The sequence below is a fragment of the Glycine soja genome, chromosome 12 (assembly GCF_004193775.1).
Source record: "Glycine soja cultivar W05 chromosome 12, ASM419377v2, whole genome shotgun sequence".
Taxonomy (NCBI): Eukaryota; Viridiplantae; Streptophyta; class Magnoliopsida; order Fabales; family Fabaceae; genus Glycine; species Glycine soja.
In genome coordinates, this window is record NC_041013.1 from 38,789,761 (window position 1) to 38,813,499 (window position 23,739).

Genomic DNA, 23,739 nt, shown 5'->3' on the forward strand with positions numbered 1-23,739 from the left:
AGCATGGGAGATTCTGATGAAAACATATGGTGATGGAGAAAAGAACAAGAAAGTGAAGCTACAGACTTTGAGAAGGCAATATGAATTACTATGCATGGAAGAGAAAGAATCAATTTCAGATTACTTTGATAGGATTCAAGAACTGGTTAATGCCATGAGGTCGTGTAACGACAAGATCCCCGATGAACTAGTGGTAGACAAGATCTTGAGAACATTGCCACCACGATTTGATCATGTGGCTGTTGCAATTGAAGAGTCAAGGAACTTAGATGACATGGAGATTGAAGAATTGCAGCACTCCCTAGAGGCACAAGAAATGAGGATCAATGAGAGAAGATCCAATCAAGAACAGGCACTTCAAGCAAGATCCAACTACAAAGGAAAAGGGAAAGGACCATGGAAGGGAAATAAGCCATGCAGTAATCAGAAACACCAAGATCAAGGATATAATGCAGGCAGTGAATTCTTTAAAGGAAAGAAAAGTGATCAATCACAGAAGAAAAATGACAACTCCAATGGCAGCAAGGAATGGAAGTTTGATAAGAGGAAAGTGAGATGCCACAACTGTCAAAAACTTGGTCATTATGCACGAGACTGTTGGCAAGGAGAAGGTGCTAAAAATAAGCCAAAGAATCAGGCAAATCTGGCACAGGATGAAGGATCAGATTCTGAAGCTGTAATGCTCATGGCAACCACAAGTAAGGAATCCTCCATTGACACCTCTTGGTACTTGGATTCTGGATGTTCCACTCACATGACAGGGAAGAAGGAATGGTTCATCAGTTTGGATGACTCATCAAAGAGCAAAGTCCGGTTTGCAGATGATAGTAGTCTCACTGCAGAAGGCATTGGCAGAGTGGCTTTCAGAGACACAAATGGAAAAGAAACAATCATTGAGGAGGTTCTATATGTGCCTGGCCTAAAAACAAATCTGTTGAGTCTTGGGCAACTACTGCAAAAGGGATTTGTTATGACAATGGAAGACAATTGCCTCAAGGTATTTGATAGAAATCAAAAGCTGGTTATCCAAGCAAATCTGTCCCAGAACAGGACATTTAGGATTGGGATGAATATTCTGAAGCATCAATGCTTTGCAACCTCTGAAAATAAGGAGGAATGGTTGTGGCACCTCAGGTTTGGTCATCTCAACTTCAAGGATCTACACCTACTTACTAGCCACAAGATGGTTGAAGGATTACCCTATATTGTAGTCCCTAATGAGGTGTGCAGAGAGTGCATTGAATGCAAGCAAACCAGAGGAAACTTCAGCAAGTTTGTTCCTACCAAAGCAACTGAGAAGCTAGGGGTCATCCATTCTGATGTGTGTGGTCCTATACAAACAGAAACTCCTGGAGGCAGCAGGTATTTCATCTCTTTCATTGATGACTTAACTAGGAAAGTTTGGATTTATTTGATTAAAAGGAAGCATGAAGTCCTAGATGTCTTTAAGAAATTCAAATGCTTAGTTGAAAAGCAAAGTGGAAAAATGATTAAGGTACTAAGAACTGATGGTGGGGGTGAGTATGTGTCAAAAGAGTTCAAGGAATTTTGTGAAAGTGAGGGGCTAATTCATAAGGTCACACCACCTTACACACCTCAACACAATGGCACAGCTGAGAGGAGGAACAGAACACTGCTAAACATGGTGAGATGCATGCTTAAGAGCAAAAACCTACCATGTTTCTTGTGGGGAGAAGCTGTATCAACTGCTGCATACATATTAAATAGATCTCCCACTAAGAGATTGATAGATACTTCACTAGAGGAAGCATGGACTGGAGCCAAACCAAGTGTTACACACCTGAGGATCTTTGGGTCAATATGCTACAAGCATGTTCCTGATCAACTTAGAAGAAAGCTTGATGATAAGGGCATGCCACATATCCTAATTGGCTATCACTCAACTGAAGGCTACAAGCTGTATAATCCAGAAAGTGGTCAAGTATCCATCAGCAGGGATGTTATTTGTGATGAAACTAGAAGCTGGAATTGGAATTCAATTTCTAGTGAAAGTCAGTCCAGGATATTGTTAGAAGAAGAAACACCTCCAGCTGCACCAACTACTAACCAAGTTCCTAGTGTAAGGAAATCATCAAGGACAAGTCAGCTACCAATAACTTTGAGGGACTATGAGCTGTTTCAGGATTCAGAAGTCAACTTAGAAGGAGAATTGATCCATTTTGCACTCATAGCAGAAGCTGAACCTATCGAATTTGACAAAGCAGTGACTAATAAAATGTGGGTGAGGGCTATGAAGGAGGAGATTGACTCTATAGAAAAAAATCAGACCTGGGAATTGGTGGATCCTCCTTCAAACAAGAAGCCTATAGCACTAAAATGGGTTTATAAAGTGAAGGTTAACCCAAAGGGGGAAGTGGTGAAACACAAGGCCAGACTTGTAGCAAAAGGTTTTCTGCAAAAAGCTGGAATTGATTATGGTGAAGTCTATGCACCAGTGGCTAGGATTGAAACTGTCAGATTTGTTGTAGCCATTGCAACTAATGCTAACTGGTCCCTGCACCAACTAGATGTTAAATCTGCTTTCCTAAATGGTCCATTAGATGAAGAAGTTTATGTGCTTCAGCCACAAGGGTTTGTAGTGAAGGGTTCAGAAAAAAAAGTGTACAAGCTGAAGAAAGCATTGTATGGCCTAAAACAGGCTCCAAGAGCTTGGAATAGGAGAATCAATAGCTTCCTGTCACAGATTGGCTTCAAGAAATGCACCTCAGAACATGGATTGTATGTGAGATGTCTGCAGGACAGCAAATCAGAGACATTGATTGTATGTCTATATGTTGATGACCTCTTGATTACTGGAAGCAGTGAGGAAGAGATTACTGCATTCAAAAATCAAATGATGAATGAATTTGAGATAAGTGATCTTGGACTTCTCTCATATTTCCTTGGAATGGAGTTTAGAATGACTCAATATGGTACAATGATGCATCAGTCCAAATATGCACAAGACCTACTGAAGAAATTTAATATGCAGCAGAGCAATCCAGCAAGAACACCAGCAGAGGTTGGCCTTGTGTTAGAGAAGGAAACTGATGAAGAACCAGTTGACCCCACTCACTACAGGAAAATAGTTGGGTGCTTGAGGTACCTATGCAATACAAGGCCTGATTTAAACTTCAGTGTTGGGCTAATCAGCAGATTTATGCAAGAACCAAGGCAGTCTCACTTGCTAGCTGCTAAGAGGATTATGAGGTATATTCAAGGGACAACCAATTTTGGAATTCTATTTCCTAAAGGTGGCGCTGACATAGGACCAGAATTGACTGGATACTCTGATTCTGATTGGTGTGGGGATAAAAATGATAGGAAAAGCACTGCAGGATACAGTTTCTTTTATGGAGGAGCACCAATCTCTTGGTCCTCCACCAAGGAACCAGTGGTAGCACTATCATCCTGTGAAGCAGAGTATATTGTAGCCTCAGAAGCTGCATGCCAAGCTGTGTGGTTGGATGCCCTGATTAAGGAGTTGCAGCTGGAAAAATCAGGAAAGGTGAAGCTGTTGGTAGACAATAAATCTGCCATTGATTTAGCAAAGCATCCAGCTTCCCATGGAAGAAGTAAACACATAGAAACAAAGTTTCACTTCCTAAGAGAGCAAGTCAATAATGAAAAGCTGAAGATTGAGCACTGCAGAACTGAAGTTCAGCTTGCAGACATACTCACTAAGGCTTTGAAGCTAGAAAGATTTAGATGTTTAAGAGATTCCATTGGAGTTGTTTGTGTAAATGCAACTTTGAATTAAGGAGGAATGTTAGAAATAATTCAAAGTTTTAAAAAGTTGTAAACTGGTAGTTATAAGGTTGGTTAAGTTTGCTTTCTTATAACCAACAAGTAGTTACTATTAACCTGCTATATAAGCAAGGTTCCTCCTGTAATCAATAAAAAAAGTGAATAAGCAATTCAATTCATTTTTTCTGTACAAGTGTAATAGTTAACAGTATTTGTAGTAGAAACTACAATAATAGTGTAGTAATGATGGTAAAGATGGTAATAAAATATTTTTCATTTGAGTTTAATATTTAATTAGATACTTAAATGTTTAACTTTTTTTATTCCTATAAGTATATCATTTTTTTATTTTTAATTCTTATAAATTATATTATTTTTTATTTTAATCCATGTAAATTAATGATAAATCGACACTTTATAATTACATGATACGATAATATCATTATTTCTATAACGAAAACTTACAATAATGATGAAAATAAAACAAACAAAATTTAGAATGAATAAAATAAAATAAAAAAGTTAAGGATGAAATGAAAACTAAATTACATGAACTTAGAATTAGGTTTTTTTTTCTTGCATTGTTCAAATGACTCAAATGCAATATGGGTCGGTACGCACCCAACAATGGTGAATTGGCGACACTTTTTTTTTTGGGGGTCTATAAGTGAATTGGTGACAGTGACACTGGTAAACTGAATTTCCGTCAGCGGACCCACTTGAGGTGCTGACAAAAAGTCAACGTGTGGTTTTGATTTAAAAAGGTTTTGACTTTTAGATGCGCTTCAACTTCGAACGTGTGGAGTATGTCTAGTTTTGACTTTGTTCATTCATTCCACCCTCCCTGCTAAACGTGGATTTTTAAAAACAATTTTACTATTATCTTAAAAATTATGACAAAAAATATAAAATATTAATAATTAATATTATTGATACATTTTAATATATTTTTTGAAACAAATAAAAGTTTATTTATTTACTCTTAATAAATGTTCATGTCTGAAAACATCATATAAAAAAAATAAAAGATTTGAATTCAAAATCAACATCAACCTCTCATATTAATTTTATCTAACTATGAACTTAGAGTGAGCCATATAGCTAACTTCTCATTTATATAAGATATCTTCCGATAATATGGTTCATGTGTCTCATTAATTTCTTTGGGTCATGTCATTGTACAGTTTCAGTCATGTCTGCTTTGTACCTAGTACAGGATACATGGTTGTGTACTCTGTTGCCACATTTTAAGGTATTAGTACGTATTGAACCTCCAATCAGACATCATTTTGATGACCCGATGCCACCAAGACAAGTCGATCGTTCTAGACAAAAATTAATCAACACTGAAATTAATAAATATTTCACATTGATAGTACCATGAAAAAAAATAATTACTTTTAGAAATAATCAACTAAATATCAAGCTCTGACCAGGTCCATGACACCAAATCTTGTGGACAAAGCACAATGAATTCGGGTTCCAAAACCATTTGGCCTACAAACAGTTAGCATGTTTGGAGTCACGGTGAGATGAACCAAAACCAAAATTATCAACTCAGGATAGATACAAGATATAGTTGCTTTTTGAAAAGTGTGAAATGGGATTCCTAAGTGATTGTCAAATACACTAAGTGTCACTTTTATGCTTTTACACACGTTGCTTAAGATCATAATCTCGAAATTCACGCGGATGAGGACTCATGCCCATGTGACCACAATTCGGGGTACCGTTATGTCCTGGGCAGAGAGACCTGCATTTTTGTTTCACGAGAATTGTTATAATATAGAATTCAAAATATTCTTTATTTAATAAAAAAAAACTTATCTTTAATATCAGATTTTAATGAAAGATAATTTTAAATTTATTATTTTTAATTAAAAATAATGTGATTTAATAAAATTAATTAATTTTTAATAAGTGTGAAATTAATTTTTTGTATTTATAAAAGATAAGGAAAGAAGTTGAATAAACATTTATTTATGTATCTTTATTAAAATAGAAAGTATGAAATTAGGTGCCGCGTGTGCTCTGTGGACAAGGCAGTTGGTGGGCACCGCTACGTATTTGGCCCATACACATTTATGTAAGTTTTAGTATTTGAGAAATTATATTTATACAAACAATTTAAAGAGAAATAGAAACTGTTTTCTTTTTTAGAAAATAAATTAGGGATGTTTGATTTGGCTGTTTTTTTTTTATTTTCACTAGAAATAGAAAATGATGATAGAAATGCGTTTGATTGGATTTTTGAAACGAACCAAAAACTGAAAATAATAAAATCTCGTTTTGTTTTTGAGTGTTTTCAATTGAAACGAGTAAATGGTAAAACAAAAACGCGATATCAAGGAATGTAATTTTAAGCAAATTTAAAAATACATTTTCTTTTAAAAACGTATTTTCAGTGTTTTTATTTCTTAAAAGCAGAAAATAAGAAATCAAACAAAACATATTTTTAAAATTCTAATTTTTTGAAAATAAAAATAATTTTTAAAAAATAAAAACAAAAAATAAAAATATAAACCAAACACACTCTTAGGGGGTGTTTGGTTTGCCTGTTTTTTGTTTTCATTTTCACTTAAAACAAAAAATAGTGATGAAAATGTGTTTGGTTGGATTTTTGAAAAAAATTTCAGTGAAAATGAAAACAGAAAACAACCAGAAAATAAAAACAATAAAATTTCATTTTCAGTGTTTTCAGTTGAAAACAAGAATCTCATTTTGGATAAAATGAAAATGAGATAACAAAGAATTTAATTTTAAGTAAATTTAAAAATACAAAAAAAGACAAGAAGTCAATATATCATAAATTTCAGTGTTTTTATTTCCTAAAAACATAAAACAAGAAGTCAAATCAAACATATTTTGAGAATTCTAATCTTTTAAAAATAAAAATATTTTTCAGAAAATGAAAATAGGAAATAAAAACAGAAAATGAAAATGCAAACCAAACACACTATCTTCAAAGATTAAAATAATAAGAGGCCCTTACTCTTTATTGTCATCGTTTTCTTCTCTCACCCGTAGCCACCATATGGTTCTTGCTACTCCTCCACCTCCACAACTATTCACACCTGCAACCATTTGTAATTCCACCAAAATACCCAACAACCTAATTTTATATTTGAACAAATGTTTATTTATTAAAATTAAATTTAAAATAAAATAATTTACATTTAAAAACATTTTAAAAATAAATTTGTAACTAAACGAGTAAGAGAAATTTTAATTTAAAACAATTAAGCGTCTCCCACCCCCAAATCACATTCACCAATTCAAACTTGCTTTCAAAGTCTCCTACAATTTCCCGAGTATGTTTGGACGGAGGAATTTAAAATTCTGAGAAATTTTAAATTTTAAGAATTTCAAATACTTCAATTGAAATTCTTTTATTTTCAATATTTTGTGTTTGGATAAAAAAAGTTAAAATAATGAGGGTGAAAAAAAATAAATGAAGAAAAGAAAAGATATAATTGGTGTGCTAGTTATACGTGTTCCTCTATGCTCAGACCCGATCGATGTTCCACAATCTCATAGGGTGTTTCTAGAAGAAGACTGTAAGAAGGGAATTTCAATTTCTCATATTTTAGAAGGAAATTGAAATTTCAGATTTTTAGTTGTTTGAAATTATGTTTTAAAATTCCAAAATTTTAAATTCTTCACAAAAAAACATCCAAATAATGAATTCTAAATTACAAAAATTCAAATTCTCTAATAAATTACTTTCCTCAGTTAAAATTCTCTATCCAAATATACTCTAAATGATATTAATTAGCACTACATTTATCACCTTCTACGTTCAAACTCAATCACAAACAGACCCAGAACAATGATCCCCACCGGAAGGTCACTTCATAAAACGACATACGCTGAACCAAGACAGTTGACGGTTCTAACATATTTGATTTTTAGTTGGAAAGCAACAGACTCTAAAAGGGTGTTTTTGGTTTGTATTTTTATTTTTTGTTTTTAATTTTTGAAAATTGTTTTCATTTTTAAAATATTAGAATTCTAAAAATATGTTTGTTTTGACTTTTTATTTTCTGTTTTTAAGAAATAAAAGCACTGAAAATGTATTTTCAAAAGGAAATGTATTTTTAGATTTGTTTAAAATTATATTCGTTATCATCACATTTTCATTTTACTCAAAATGAGGTTCCTGATTTCAATTGAAAACACTGAAAATAAGATTTTATTGTTTTCAATTTTTAGTTCGTTTGGAAAAATATTTTAACTGAAAATGAAAACAGAAATCCAACTGAACACATTTCTATCACCGTTTTCTATTTCCAGTGAAAATGAAAATAGAAAACAAACAAACCAAATACTTCCTAAAGGTTCGATTTAGAAAATGAAAATAGAAAAAATAAAATATAAAAAAATTGTTAAATTAAAAAGAATATAAAAAATGTGATTCTGACATGAAAATATAAACTTTCTCTTCTTTTTCTTCTCTTAGCTTAAATTAAACTGAGTCTAAGATATGTTTAAAAAGTAAACTTTGGAAAAATTATTATTTAAATTTTAGTTGGTCTGGTTATAAGTTGAATTTTTTTTTTCTGGAAATTCAGTTTAAAATCAGAGAGAGAATTGCTTTTACAAACTTTAGCTATATTGGATAACTGATTTTAGGTCGAGAACTTACATTTAAAGTATGTTGGTAAAATCATGTCTTTTGTTATTTTTGGGTTGAAACTTGAAAGTAATCTTAAAAGGGGTTGGAGTTAGGGATGAGAATAGGTCAGGTCGGTCTACAGGGGCCTACGACCTGACCTACATAAAGTTTGGCCTAAACTGACCTATTTAATTAAAAGGTTAGGCTCAGGCTTTTTTAAAAGTCTATTAAATTAAATACATCAGGCTTAAGCTTATTAAAAAGCCTTATAAGTCTGATAGGCCGACCTATATATATATATATATATATATATATATATATATATATATATATATATATATATATATACTTATATTATTTTTTGGGTACAATTAATTTTATTTTTGAAACTAGCAGACTTTGATTACACACATTGCTGCTCCATAACTTCTATTCCTATAATCAAGTAAGACTTTAATTATAATTAGGTGTGAATCATGTGTCCCTTTATATTTCTCATTATTTTTATTGGTTTTCTTATTCCTGTTAATGTTTTCTTTTTTTTAACTTTTCTTTTCTTTAACATTCCTATTACCTTCCTCCTACTCCAAAATATTAAAGATTTAATGCGAAGAAGGCTTTTAAAAAGGCTATCAAGCTTTTAAAAAAGCTATCAGGCTAGGCTAGGCTTTTAAAAAGGTCAAGCCGAGGCAAAATAAAAACCTTTGATAAACTATAGGTCAGACTCAAGTCTCAAAAATTCATCGTAGGCTAAACTTAGACCTTTCATAGCCTGACCTAGCCTATTGTCTGACCTAGCCTATTCCCACCCCTAGTTGGAGTGGTAACTCAAACATACATTTAGACCACCGCTTAGCCCACGAGATAAAAAGCATACACTTAATACATATTTTAATTAAAATTAAGAGAGCTCAAAAAATATTTTTACTTTCAAAATAACATTTTTTTCCTTTTCATTTTATGCATTAAAATGCATAATTTTCTATTGAAATTCACAAACATACTTTTGTAACTTTAAATCAAATATATTCTTAATGTATAAAATAAAGCTCATTCAAGTTTTGTTTATAAACTTTAATTCAAACATATATTTTGAAATCCAAAATTAAGCATATCTTTAAAATCATATTATTGTTTTGGCTGAAACAAAAATCATATTATTCTGAAAATTTGTTTTTTAGTTTTCAAAAGATGTAAAAAAAAAAATTATAAATAACTAATCATACAAGAAAACAATATACAGAAAAAAAAGATAAAATACTTTCCAAGCACATGTTGAAATTTTAAATAAGCATAAAAAAAAGTGTACCATTAATTTCAAAGCAATTTACCATATTTTCTTGGAATTCCGTAATATCCATACTTTTGGTATTTGTTTCAATTTATACAAGGCTTTTTTCAATACACAACCTGTATTGCCTTTTTTTTTTATCACATATCTTACATGTTTAACATGTTCTTTTAAAATGTTACTTAGAAAAAAATACTCTAACATCTATTTAATATAATTTCAAATTATTTCAGTTTAAGATACAATAATCATACAAATTATGTTAAGAACAAATATCTTGAAGTAATTAGACTGTTTAAATATTTTTTTAGTCCTTTTAATTTGATTAATTATTTTTTTAGTCCTTAAAAAATTATTTTTATTAGTCCCTCAAATTTTCATAAAACTATTTTTAATCTCTTTATTTCTTTTTTTTCTCTAATGGTGTCACAATTTATGGCAGTTTTCTCACCACCAAGAATTTTTTTAATTTAATTTCTTCAAAAATAATCTATAACAGTTTAAATTTGTCAAAATATGTAAAAAATCACCACAGTTCAACATTCATGTGTTTATTTTTCTTCTTTCAAAACCACAAAAATATGTATAAAAAATGACAACCAATCCATGAGTCAAATATTTTGACAATTTAAAATCACCAAAAATTATTTTTAAAAAAAATTATAAATATTTATTTTGAAGGTTAAAAATGATTACAAATGTGAAACTATAAATATAATGAACAAAGAGGAGCTAAGAATAGCTTTTAAAAAATTTGAAGAACTAATAAAAACAATTTTGTTTTTGAAAGATAAAAAAATAATTACCCAAATTTAAAGGATTAAAAACATACTTAATCCTAATTAAAATTTGTTTTTCTTTATATCAATTAACTACTAGCATTATATTAGGTTGGGCCAGAGAAAACAAAGATAAGAATGAATTGAGTGCATAAAATGGAGCAATTGAAATGTAAAAATGGGTCTCAAACCGGTGTAAAAGAAGATAAAATAAAAACACACCATAAAAACATAGAGATGTAGTAAATCTCAACAAGTAATCAACTAGAAATGATGTGATCTTGCTAACTTGCTATAGTATTCTGCTTCAACTTTGGGCATCGCTGTGTGCAGATATTGGATAAGGACAAACTTGAGAAATCATAAAATGATGTGATCATAAACTAAGTGGTAAGTAATGCTGGGTATTGTTTTTTGCACTCTTTCTTTTCTATTTATACCCCTCCTCTTTTATAATTATTTTCTTATTGTATCCTTTTTTTAAGACTTCAATAATACTGGCGGATAATTTTCCTGCTTATTGTGGGTTTTTTCTTTGCAGCCATCTTTATTCTATTGGGTCTGTAGGGGTTGCAATTTGCAGTGTAAAGGAAAACGTTTGACCTTGTATAACAAAAGTCAAGCACGGACAAAATAAACATGAACTTTTCCAGTCATTACACACAAGTATCAAATCACTAATAGTTACATCAAACAAAGAAAGAACCCTATTCTATTCATTCCCACTTTTGAACCTCCGTTGTTGATCAAAGTCTGTAAACTAAAAAACTTATTAAGGCACCAAACTTATTCTTTCTTCCCTATTCCATGTGACATATTGTAGATCCCTCTTCCCTGAACAAATTAAGGACGTAAACCAATGTTTAAAATGTATTGCACCATAAATAAGGAGACTCATTCATATATTCAATCTGACAGAGTCAATACAGATTATATATATGAAATTTTCTGGAAAGTGATTAACAAACAAATTACTTACAATCAGATACAACGAAGTTGCTGCCAATGCGAGTGGTATTGCAACAGATGTGATCTTGTCATATGGCCCTTTCAAGTATGTGTGTTTATGGATATTCTGGAAATACTTTTGCTTCTCAATAAGTTTCTCTCGTGGTCTAAACGGTGGTTCTGTCATTCTGCATAGTGTAATCACGCACAATGTAATAACTACTAGTAGCTTCACATTATCTCAAATGCTTTTCCCCATTACAAACAAAGAAGGGGAAAATATGGCATGAGAAACAAAACATGAAGCTAAATCAAGCATGAAAACAAGAGAAGAAATGACAATGATTAAGCATTATGTAATATAATATAAATGCAGCACCATAGTACTAAACATAAAAACAACTCAACCAAAGTGGGTAATTGTACTTGGTGACCAACAACAAATATCATTTAATTCACTAATATTGTCCCAGAACAAAAAAAAAATTCACACACAAATGTAACAAATCTAGCATAAATAACATTCAAATATAACGAGATAACATATAAGATGCTATAGTAGAAAAACATTACATTTTTATTTTGGCAGGATAGAAAAGCATTACATTTTTATTTTGACAGAATAGAAAAGCATTACATAAACAATGGAATGCTTCAAAAAATGTCTCTCAAACTAATTGACAAATGACAAGCACCACCAAAGGCCTCTCTGACAAATTGAATCAACACTCAATAGAATGCTTCAGTCACAACAGTACCATCCTAATCTGCATATTTCCATACTTCATACCTACCTTGCTGTTAACAACAGATAGATAACCCCTATTAGGACTTAGGACACCCCCCCCCCCCCCCCCCCCCAAAAAAAAAAAGTTAATTTCTCACTCTCAGGATTGTATAATCAATGAATAAATCAGTGATTTACTCCCTAAAATCAACACCACCTATGAATTTGGTCCATTACAAAAAAACAAAAAAATAAAGTTCTTGACCACTATCCGTCGATTTGGTCCCCAAATTTGTTACGCATCGATCAATAAATTTGGTCTTTTAACTTCAGGGACCAAATTAACTAATGGTTGTAAAATTTTACCCAATAAATATGATCATCAAAGACAAACAATAGTTCACACTCGACAGTCATTGAGTACAAGTAACTAATCCTTAGCCGGCTGCTCTGCTCTATGCAAATACTATAATACTATACTACTACTTTGTAACTTCCCAAGACATTAAATTATATCAAATAGACCAGCCAACACGTATGTTCGGACACAATTAAAAAAAAAAAAAAACATTGGATCCATCGAAATACACACGCTATCACAAGGAGCAAATTAACAACAAATAAGATAGGCAAAATAACAAATTGATTGGAAAAATGAACTAAAATTATCAACAAAAATAAATAAATAAAGAAACAGAAAAGTCAAAGCAAAAGAAATTGGGAGAAGTCAGGCTCACGCAGTGTAAAGAGGAGATACTTGCTTTGCACGAAGGGTGTTGCAGAGGAAATGATTATTTCTAGAGTTGTCGATTGAAGAAGATATAGAAGTTTCAGTTTTACACGCCTTGTCGTCAATGTCACAATTTCATATCGCATATTCGCATCATGGCATGCCCCTTCTTGCTTCCTTGTCCAGTAGTTCCTAGAATCCTCTGGTATTTCACTTCACTTCTATGCCCATCTCTCTAACATTTTTTTGGGGAATTTCATAAAATAAAATAAAGTGCATTATCTTTCTATTTCTTTGACACAATCTTTTTATTTTTTAAATGATTTACTCGTATATTATGAATTAAAACTATGATTTTTAGAGTATAGTAACCTTTACATATAGTTAAAGTATTCTTTTTTTCATTTTGTCACACTTTATTAATTTTTAGATTAAATTATTTCTTATTTATTATTTATTTAATTAAAAATTAGTTTCTATAAATTTTTTGCTCGATATTAGATGCCATGTAATACATTTTAAGTTATCAATGATAAAATATATTGTTTTCTTAGAAATTTCAAAACTGAATTTTTTAAATATATTTTTTATTTTAGTTATTTTATCAATGTAATTAAACTTTGCTTACATGCTTTTAAATAAATATTTTTAACATTTCTTTTTTATAATTTAACTTTTTCAATTTGTATTGAATTTGTTTGATAAGAAATGATAGCAGCACACTTTTCAACAACATCTTTAATGGTATAACTAATTTTGGATTCTTGGATCACTAGTTGTGAACCCATGATATCATATAAGATGTAGATTTTTTTTTCTTTTTTTTTCTAGTGATACATCTCACTTTGGGTTCTTGAGTCACTTTTGTGAGTTTAACAATAAATTCTACTTAAATATATTTTATCAATCAATTATGGAATGAAACATTAAATTTTTATTTATTTTTTAAATGGGAGCAGTTCTTGAGGAGGAACCCAACTTTCATGTTGGAAATCTCCTTAACATGTATAGTGATAAATTTGGTAAAGAATGGTTTTTGAGCTTAAGAACCCTCATTAAAGAGTTATAACACATACTTTATTATTGGTTTGAATTTATAGAAAACTATAAAATTAAGAGAGATAGTCATTAAATAACAAACAGGACCTATAAAAATTATAATTTCCAATAAATTTCAGTCAATCATAAAAAGTGTGTTAGAAAATGTGTAACTAATATTTATCTTTGATTGATTTATGAATAATCCTAGAATGACATAGCGTGGAATGTTATTCTTCAAATTACTAAGCAGGCATGTTTGAAATGTATATTTAATAAACAGATAAGGTTTTCATGAATCACTGTGTAACAGTCTTTGTCTCTCTCTTTGGGCCTAAAAAGAAAAGATCGGGTTTAAGTAGTTTCAAAAATTGAAGTCTAACAATTTGACTTAGTTTTTTTTTTTTTTAAGAGACAAGCTGACTAACTTAAATTACTCTTGATTGATATTATTATAAATTCAAATACTCTTTATAATCTTCTTTTAACTTCTTTTTTTGTCTAAACCACAATAAAATTCTCTCATCAAGTATTTAACACGGTTACTTATTTTGGACTCTAATTTAAGACTTTTGATTAAGCTGAAACAAGTCACGCAAGTTGATGGTGATATATTCTTCTTCTAACTAAGAACAATGTTGCCAACAACAACAAAAATAAGAACAAATTTTAGGGTTTAAATATTAATTTTAAACTTGAGAAATTGGTAAATTCTAATCAAGGTAATAAAGCCTAAATTCCCTTATCCATTTCCACCCGAAGTAGTTGATACACTCAAATAATTAGACTTGGTGATACCTTTTTGTTTATTCCTCTAGTCATGATCAATTATTTGACATTCGAAATATTTTTTATAAGAAAGTTTTATACAAAATACATTGCTAATTGACCTAATCTTTGACATAATGGTTTTTTAGCGTGACGGTTTGGCAAGTTAAGATAGCTACACATTGCTTCATCAATACAAAACTCATGTTTGAACCGAGAATGTTAATTCCATAATGTATGAGGGTGGAGTTTCAGTGACCTAGAACAATTGCTCGAACGACAATGGTTGGCTCAACAAAGTTGATAGACACCAATAGGCAATAAGTATTTTTGATATTTAAATAAGTAGCCATTTTAAATATTTATTTACAATGACAATAATGAGTATTAAACTTAAGATCCCATATATACTATTCAAAATCTTCTACTAATAGATCGATTCTAATGGTTTAGTAATTCTAAATATTGAAATGAAGAAAATATACTTAAAGAGATCTACTTATTTTGGATATTATTGGACACTACTACAAATAAATCATTTTACGATGCTGGAACAACGACGGTTGTATCAAAACAGTCGTTGTTCCAGCAAGCGATGACAATTTTATAAAAATTGGACGCGTTAACGACGGTTTTATATAAAACTGTCGTAAACACTTTCAAAACGACAACAATTTTAGTCAAAACCGTCGTCGATAGGTCGCCTTTAAAGATGGGTTTGGATAATCGTCCTTGTATTCAATGTAACTTATTTAAAAAGCCTAAGCATCGCATCCAATACTCAAGCGCGCTCCTCTTAGGGTTTTCTCAATTCCAAATCTTCCTTCCTCTGCAACCAAGCATCACAGGAGCTTGTGAGAGGATTCCAGTAGTTGTTGCAAGAGTTTAAAGCCAAGGCAGCTGTGAAGGCCAGGTAGTTCTCGTAGGAGCTGTGGCGGTTCTTGTGGAGCCACGGCCACGCTTCGTGCATGCTTTGGTCTTCCTCTGCTCTGAACGTCGCCGGTGTTGGATTCAAAACGACATTGGCCATGCTTTCATCTTCCTCAGCTCTGGTGCACACAAAGCGCTTCGTGATCTGAACTTTTCAACAACAAATCCAGTGGCATTGATGCTTGGAATGAGGTGCAGAGAAACTTCAATCTTTGTATATATACTCTTTCTTTTGCTTGCTACTATTTTTTTTTGTTAGCTTAAAGAATGTTGTATTTGAATTTTTATTTATTGTGAAGGTATGAAGGATTCAAAGGAATTTGCTCTAGAACTATTTGATGCTCTGAGTCGTAAATGAAGGTTGAGAGCTGAGAAGATCAGCAGGGAATAACTGTTTGAATTCTGGAACTTTTGGAGGCATGGAGTGTGGATTGTCTATTTTTTGTAGACTAAATATTTTCAGTCTCTATTAGTTACAAATCTTGTAGATAACTTACATTGTTGCTACTATGTCTGTTTTCTGTAGGCATACAATTTGTCTAGAGACCACAAACTTGATCTTGAGATTAAGAAGGAAAGAATCTTAAAAGGTGGTGGTTTTATTCACGCAAGCTGAGTTAATGGAAGTTTAAATCTTGCAGGACCTATTGGTACCGTTTTTGTATGTTTTATTTTTTGTTCTTTACAAGAGAAGAAAATTGGTATGATCATATAATTGAACTATTTAAGATTTCAAATTTGTATATTTGCCTGTTCATTGTGTTGATTTCTTTGTGAAGAGGCATATTCCTTTTGGGATTTAGAGGGGTGGGGTGGAACGGAAATGGATTATAAAGTTTCAATTCTTTAATATGTTTCATGTTTTATGCCTATAAATGAGTAAATTAAATCAATTTTCTTTTAAAATTACACATTAATGCAGACATACGAACAACTAATTAGTCAAATTAACTTGTCTCAAATATCTTAAAGTGACACTTTCCTTGTGTCTGTTCTTTATATAGTTTAAGTATTACTAATTTGTTGAGTTGAAATTGACAAAAATGCACCAAATTTTGTGAGTATGATATTTGTTTGACGTATTGACATTTTTTAATTTTTTATTTAAAAAAGATATTCTAAGACGATTCTGAAAATCGTCTTAAAAATCTTCCAAACTAAGACAGTTGGATAACCATAGTAGAAAGTAAATATTTTTCACGACGGTGATTTCAAAGACGATAATCGTCATCAAATAAGCCTTGAAATCATCGTTGAAAGCTTTTATTCTGTTAGTGGGAGAAAAATGAATGTACGTGGAAGCATGGCGAAACATCTAATCATTTACGTTTATGTTGCTTCTTGAACACAAAAGATAGCTCATATTTAGATATGAGTATATGGGTTTGGATCCATCGACAATTCATTTAATTCATGAATCAAACTAGTTATTAGAATGAACTAATATGTCAGTACATTAAATGCGTGATTATTTGATCCACGGGTTAATAGACAATTTGTGGTCCATTTTTTTAAAAATATTTTTTATTATTGTATAATTTTATACTTTTATTTATTTAAGCCTATTTGATGTGTGGTTAAGATTATTAAGTATTTGAATTATTATTATTTGGTGTGTGTTTTTTTCTTAATTGAGTTTTTTTGTAATTTTGAGTAATGTGGATATAGTTTTCTTTAAAATTTATCTATTTCATAGTCCGTGTAAATTTTCTAATTCTATGTTAAATATTTTTCTTTTTTTTTATTAATTTTTAAGGTTTTCAATCATTTTTGTATTTTTTTTTTACAAATTTTAATCTTTTATATAAGTTTTTATTATAGCAAGGACTAATCTATCAACTCACCACCTAAGTGGGTTAGACTATACTGGGCATAAAGATGATCATGATCCATTTAATAAGTGAGTCAACTTGGTCTAGTCCATTTAAATGTGAACCATAATATATCAGGTTAACTAATTTAACCAACTACATTCATTATATGTTAAGGTTAGTTTGGTATGTTACATCAAGAAAACTATTCTTAAAGAGAGAAAGTGTTTGTTGTTCAATGTGCATGTTGAAGAATTAACTTATATCCTGTACGATGTTTTCGAACAGTTGAGGTGAAGAAATAAAAGAGAACCAAAATATACCACACATAGATTGGGTTGAAACATTAGTCCTTATTTATATATAAAAAAAAATCTTGTTTTTTTAAAGGCTAATTTTAACTTATGTATAAATTAATTTTAATTTATAAAAAAATAATTGATTTTATCTCTTTTATTTTATTCTTATAGTAAGTGTTTATTCAGACAAACCTTATATCCTAAACGAAAATTGTATGTATTTACCTTTCTATCACAAAATTACGCATCGTTAACCTACTTGTCCGGAGTTAATTCTTTAAAGAGAAACCTGTATTAATCTAGAGATACGTCATTTATTATATTTTTATTATTTTGGTGCAATCTGTATATACAGCATATAAAAAGTGATGGGTGACTAATCCTCAACTACCTTGCATAGGTAGGACTAGGTGATAACTGATGGATCAAATTCTTTCATTTCAGAGACGTAGTATGATTAATTAGCTAAATTGCACGGATACTGAACATCACATTTGGTCTGTTAATACCAAATTAAAAGGGGATATGGTTTATCCAAAATCAAATTCTAAATTATGGGAGGAATTGACCATATATGAAGACATTCGAACAAAACAAATTTGTGTCTACCACTTGTGTTTCTCTCCATGGAACACCTCAAACAAAACTATGATTTATAAGGTGATATTATTATAAACACAAACTAACATTGCAGATTAATAATTATTAATCACAATTAACGCGTTAATGGTGGTGAGGCAATAGTGGACCCCCCATTGGTGGTGTGCTCTGGGGCAGGGTCAGGTGGTTTTAAGTGGCTGTCTTTTATGGTGATAATTTGTTGATACGTTGAATTTCCAATCCAATTGACATGATCACATGAACAGAGAGGGGTCTTGAATTTGGACATGACTCATCATCATAACCAGAATAGCTTTTAGATTTCTCTTGACACAGACCAATTAGAGTATAATGCATACCATATTATATCGGTCTTCGATCTAAAAGGAAAACGATGACCCAATGCATGCATATTAAATGGAAACGGAAGCTTCGGTAAGTGCCTACTACACAATAAAGATCAGTCAGCATTATGCAAATGGTGACGTTCTTTACATAATGATATTCGGCCCCCACCTACTCATAATGTATATAGCAATGAAAGAAAAAGAAAAGGGAAGAAAGTAAATACTGTTTTATATAAGATTTAGACTTGATATGTTTTTAATTTTTATAAAATTAACGAGTTTTGATTTTTTAGTCTTTTGTAAAAAAATGTTTTTATCCTTATAAAACGAAATTATTTCTTTTTTTATTTCTATTGATTCGTTACTTGACACCCACAAGTATCTACGGTACAATGTTAACACGTGATATTTCTAAAAAGATTTAAATGCCTAAAATGAGTGTTTAAGGATAAAAAACAATGATTTCAAAATTTGGATGGATGATAGTTAAATATTTTTTTTTTGAGGAACCAAAATCAACTTTCACTCATTTTACATGGATAAAAAAAATTGTAATATCAAAATTTGGAAGGATGAAAAATAATGAAATAATTTAATGGAATCAAAATCAAAATACTCTTATTTTATAAACACTAAAAACATACTCAAAGTTAAAATTTAGTTTTGCCATTAAGATTGCTTCAAATAAACCTTTTTTTATTTTTTTATTACTCAACATTTAGGTGAATTGGGTCTCAAATGCTCACCAAGGACAGAAGAAATTTCAAGATTCAAAAAATACTTTTCGATAAACTATTCACTAATAAGATCTAATAAGATCAACAACAAACATCAAACTCTCTTCTTTGTGAGATAGAATTTATTTTTTATCAACTAAACCAACATTTGTTGGCTTATTGATGGGGAAGCTTTCAAAATTCAACATACCTAAACTTTTAACTGAAATAAATATAAGATTTATTTCTCTAATTTGTTTATTTAAAAAAAAAAGAATTGTTGACATTTAATTTATTTAATCAAGCAAAGAATTATTTGGTAGAATATATAGAGGCAAAGGCCCATATTTTGTAGCCCAATGTTATTATATATCTAAAAGGGCGAAAGCGAACGTGGCAGTTCCATTTGGCCCGATAGGAATCAGAGGAATGAGTGAGAGTGGGAACCCCGTTTGTTTCACTTTCCTCATCTCTAACCCCTTATAACACTCAAAAACACACACACACGCACTTAACTCACTTTCCATTCCATTCCCAACGCAATGGACCCATGGCTCGACGATCTAACCTACGACCTCCAGAGTCTTAGCTTCGCCTCCACCGCCACCGCGGACATCAAGCGGAGCACCAGCTTCGGCTCCGAAACCACCACTCTCACCGCCTCCTCCTCCGCCCACCTCCCCGCCAACAGCAAGCCCCACGCTCCCTCCTCCGACCCACGCTGGGCCGCCATCCACCGGATCCGATCGGAGTCCCCCAGCCGCCGCATCCTCCCCTCCGACCTCCGCTTCTCCCGCCGTCTCGGCTCCGGCGACATCAGCTCCGTCTACCTCGCCGAACTCAACGACGGGTCCCTCTCCGTGATGTTCGCCGCCAAGGTGATGGACAAGAAGGAGCTGGCCAGCCGCAGCAAGGAAGGAAGAGCCAAGACCGAGAGGGAAATCCTCGAATCCCTCGACCACCCCTTCCTCCCCACCCTCTACGCCACCATCGACGCCGCCAAATGGCTCTGCCTCCTCACCGAGTTCTGCCCCGGCGGCGACCTCCACATCCTCCGCCAACGCCAGCCCCACAAACGCTTCCCTGAACCCGCCGTCAGGTATCATCATTCATTCATTCATTCATTATCATTACCATATCATTTATCACAATATTTTTTTTTTTCTTGAAAATCAAATATTTTGTTGCCCGAGCTTATAATAACTTACGCACCTTATTCAATTAACTAACACTTTTTACATGACATTTTGAAAGTGATTTAGTGAAAATGACATTTTGGATGTGATTTTGTGAAACTTAACAATTATAGTCTCTATATGGCTCTGAACGTGTTTTCAGACAGACACACGGTTAGTTATTTACTTTTAGTTTCAGTGTTTTCTGTTTTGGGGAGTGGAATGACAGTGTGAAACTGAAAACTGAAAACTGAAAGGAAGGAGGGTGGGATCGGGTGTGGGCGAGCCTAGGTGGAAATCTAGAACTGTTCATAACCGACGATGAAACATGAAAGTGACGGGAACTTCATTCAGGTTCCTTCACTGTCTTCTCCGGTAACAGATCCTGATCCTGATCCAATAGTGATTGTTATTGATTTGAGAACGTGACTTGCGCGTAAAATAGGTGGAAGATTAATGAATCAATAATCTATGGTTATTTCATAATTGGGAGTGGTAGATTCGACAGAGTGATTAATTATTTTACCTACGTGATTGTGGGTAGGTCAACGTTACAATTCATTTTTGAACTCATTTATTACTTTAACCGTTCGATTCCGTGTTGCGCTGAGCCACCACGTGTGTTGCTTAAGCAAATAATAATTGGATAATCATTCCTTCATGTGCCTACAATTTAGGTAAAACGCTACTCTTAAAAGTCAATACGACACATCTCCTAGGTCAGCTGCTGTTCAATACACGTCACTCCACTCTACTCTGTTTTTAATGACTTTGGTACCAAACTCGTCTTCTTTGGATATTCAGGTCTGAACTCTTGCTAGCTACTACAATCTCTTCAGTATTAAATTTTAATTATTGTGTCTCCTCTAAAAATATTTTTATTGTGATTTTCATCTTCGTTTTTTAAAAAATACTAATTTATGGGAAAATCAAATCATGAGTGATCTCAGGGGAAATTGATACACTTTATCCTCGAATCCATAAATTTTTGCGGGATTTCTGGATTTTTATTTTATTTAAACTATATGGGAGATTAATCTTGCAGTGGTCCCCCCTTATTGGGATATGTTCTTCCAAAATCTGGTTCTTAGAGTTTGCATCTGTGCTATTAATTAATATTTTAAAGACTAATTCTATTCGTATAATGTTTTTATAATTATGAGAGAAATAGGGGGCGGGGGAGTAAAGCATAAAAGTGTTTTATAAAAAGTGCGTAAATGAAATTATAACTCCTTTTTATAACATCTTTTTCTGTATCCTAACGTGATTAATTTTTGCTTTTTTCTTTCATCTGTTCCTGTTTTTACGAGGAAAAAAATTGTCTGTAGCTTGTCTATTTCGTGACGTTTTAGGAAATTTTTATTTTTTATTGAATTTTTTTACTTGAGGTTAAATCCAGCTGAATGGATTGGTTCTTTAACAATGACAAATTTTGTTAGAAGTGTCATATTTATTTTCTATCTACATCTTAAGTAAGATTACCTCATGTGGAGTCTTTCAATCTTCAAGTGGAGTTAGTTTAAAGAAATTTCAAAATAAGAATATCCTATCTTTGGATATGAAGAGAGTATTTTCCGGCTTCCTTTTGTTGTCATTACTTGAACGCGCGTCTTATGTGAAACATACAACTTCTTGAATCAAACTAATAACATACATATGGTTATTGCATGTAGAATATTACGCGCAACATATGGCAAATTCAGTGGTCATGAATATTTTCTTCTTCAACTTTCAAGTGTGTGGCATAAGCCTATTAAAATATACTCTACGCCCTAACGCCCACGACAAGCAACAACAAGACGATATATATATCCCTGTCTGATCTGATCTGATCTTCATGGTCCTTTCGATAGGGCTAACAACCAATATTCTTATGCATGCATACATACTATGTGTGATGTTGGCCAATAGAGAGATATTATTGCAATTTTCTGCCAAATTGAGGCCAATCGTACTCCTATACAAATACTATGATGTCCATTCCGGCAAACAAATTTGAACTGGTCCCACTTGGATTTATTTAGCAAAGTGGTTAATTAATGCTAATTCTGCAATTCTACAGGTTCTATGCGTCAGAGGTGCTAGTGGCACTTGAATACCTCCACATGATGGGGATAGTGTACCGTGATCTGAAGCCGGAGAACGTGTTAGTTCGATCAGACGGCCACATCATGCTCACTGATTTTGACCTCTCGTTAAAATGTGATGATTCCACATCAACGCCCCAGATCATCTTGGATCAGAAAAACACCCCACACAAGGACCCCCACGTGGATCCCTCGCAGTCTCAGTTCACCTCGTCTTCCTGCATACTACCCAGCTGTATAGTCCCCGCCGTGTCGTGTTTCCACCCAAAACGCAAGCGCAAGAAGAAGCAGGCCCAACATAATGGGCCTGAGTTTGTGGCCGAGCCCATTGATGTTCGCTCCATGTCCTTCGTTGGGACCCACGAGTACCTGGCTCCGGAAATCGTGTCCGGGGAGGGCCACGGTAGTGCCGTGGACTGGTGGACTTTGGGCATATTCATATTTGAATTGTTCTATGGTGTCACGCCCTTTAGGGGAATGGACAACGAGCTAACCCTAGCAAACATTGTGGCTCGAGCCTTGGAGTTCCCTAAGGAACCCTCCGTGCCACCCACGGCAAAGGACCTCATCTCTCAGCTATTGGTTAAGGACCCTTCGAGGAGGCTAGGCTCAACAATGGGTGCTTCCTCTATCAAGCACCACCCCTTTTTCCAAGGTGTTAATTGGGCATTGCTAAGGTGTACTCCTCCACCCTTTGTGCCCCCACATTATATTAAAGAAGCTGTATCATCTCATCATGAAATTGAAACTTGTCCGCAGACTCCCATTGATTATTATTGATGGTCATAGGGAGGAGATTCATGAAGTACAGTTAATAAGATAGTTCCACCAGATTTAATTATTTTCCTCTCCTCCGTTTAATTTTTCACCATACTTTTTTTTTTTATTTATTATAGCAAAAGTGTAATTGTCAACCAACCATGAATATACATAATAAATAGCAAAGTGTAATTGTCAACCGACTATGGTACTACTAATAATTGAGATTGATGATAGGTGATGGGGTCTGGTGGCGTACCATGTGGGAGGCTTGAAATTAACTTTACTTGGTTGGTGATTTGTATGTAATGTGGTTGGCGACAAAAGGTGCACATGACTTTAGTAATATTTTGGTGAGTTTTTTTCTAGACA

General features: G+C 32.6%; 2 protein-coding genes across 4 annotated transcripts; one reads left to right on the plus strand and one right to left on the minus strand.

Moving 5' to 3' along the window:
• Nucleotides 1-11,015: 11,015 nt before the first annotated feature.
• Nucleotides 11,016-13,070, minus strand: LOC114379577. Of its 3 annotated transcripts, none has more exons than XM_028338255.1 (3): nucleotides 12,865-13,070; nucleotides 11,412-11,568; nucleotides 11,016-11,266 (listed from the first exon to the last, which is right to left on the minus strand). In XM_028338255.1, exons 1-3 carry the CDS (start codon nucleotides 12,981-12,983, stop codon nucleotides 11,219-11,221), a joined length of 324 nt encoding a protein of 107 aa, XP_028194056.1. In that variant the 5' UTR covers nucleotides 12,984-13,070; the 3' UTR covers nucleotides 11,016-11,218. The 3 variants fall into 3 exon arrangements, with proteins under 3 accessions (XP_028194056.1, XP_028194059.1, XP_028194057.1); XM_028338258.1 differs by having other exon boundaries at nucleotides 12,869-12,997; XM_028338256.1 differs by having other exon boundaries at nucleotides 12,845-12,990.
• A 6,662-nt stretch (nucleotides 13,071-19,732) lies between these two features.
• LOC114378082 (serine/threonine-protein kinase D6PKL2-like) lies at nucleotides 19,733-23,739 on the plus strand. Its single transcript, XM_028336606.1, has 2 exons — nucleotides 19,733-20,445; nucleotides 22,584-23,739. Exons 1-2 carry the CDS (start codon nucleotides 19,889-19,891, stop codon nucleotides 23,386-23,388), a joined length of 1,362 nt encoding a protein of 453 aa, XP_028192407.1. The 5' UTR covers nucleotides 19,733-19,888; the 3' UTR covers nucleotides 23,389-23,739.

Bases quoted from the DNA above. Each gene is read 5' to 3' on its own strand.
- LOC114379577 (XM_028338255.1), bottom strand. From the start codon at position 12,983: ATGCGATATGAAATTGTGACATTGACGACAAGGCGTGTAAAACTGAAA. The intron at 11,569-12,864 runs GTATCTCCTCTT...TACACTATGCAG, and splicing joins ACACCCTTCGTGCAAAGCAA to AATGACAGAACCACCGTTTA. The intron at 11,267-11,411 runs GTAAGTAATTTG...TAATTTGTTCAG, and splicing joins CAACTTCGTTGTATCTGATT to GGAAGAGGGATCTACAATAT.
- LOC114378082 (XM_028336606.1), top strand. From the start codon at position 19,889: ATGGACCCATGGCTCGACGATCTAACCTACGACCTCCAGAGTCTTAGC. The intron at 20,446-22,583 runs GTATCATCATTC...GCAATTCTACAG, and splicing joins TTCCCTGAACCCGCCGTCAG to GTTCTATGCGTCAGAGGTGC.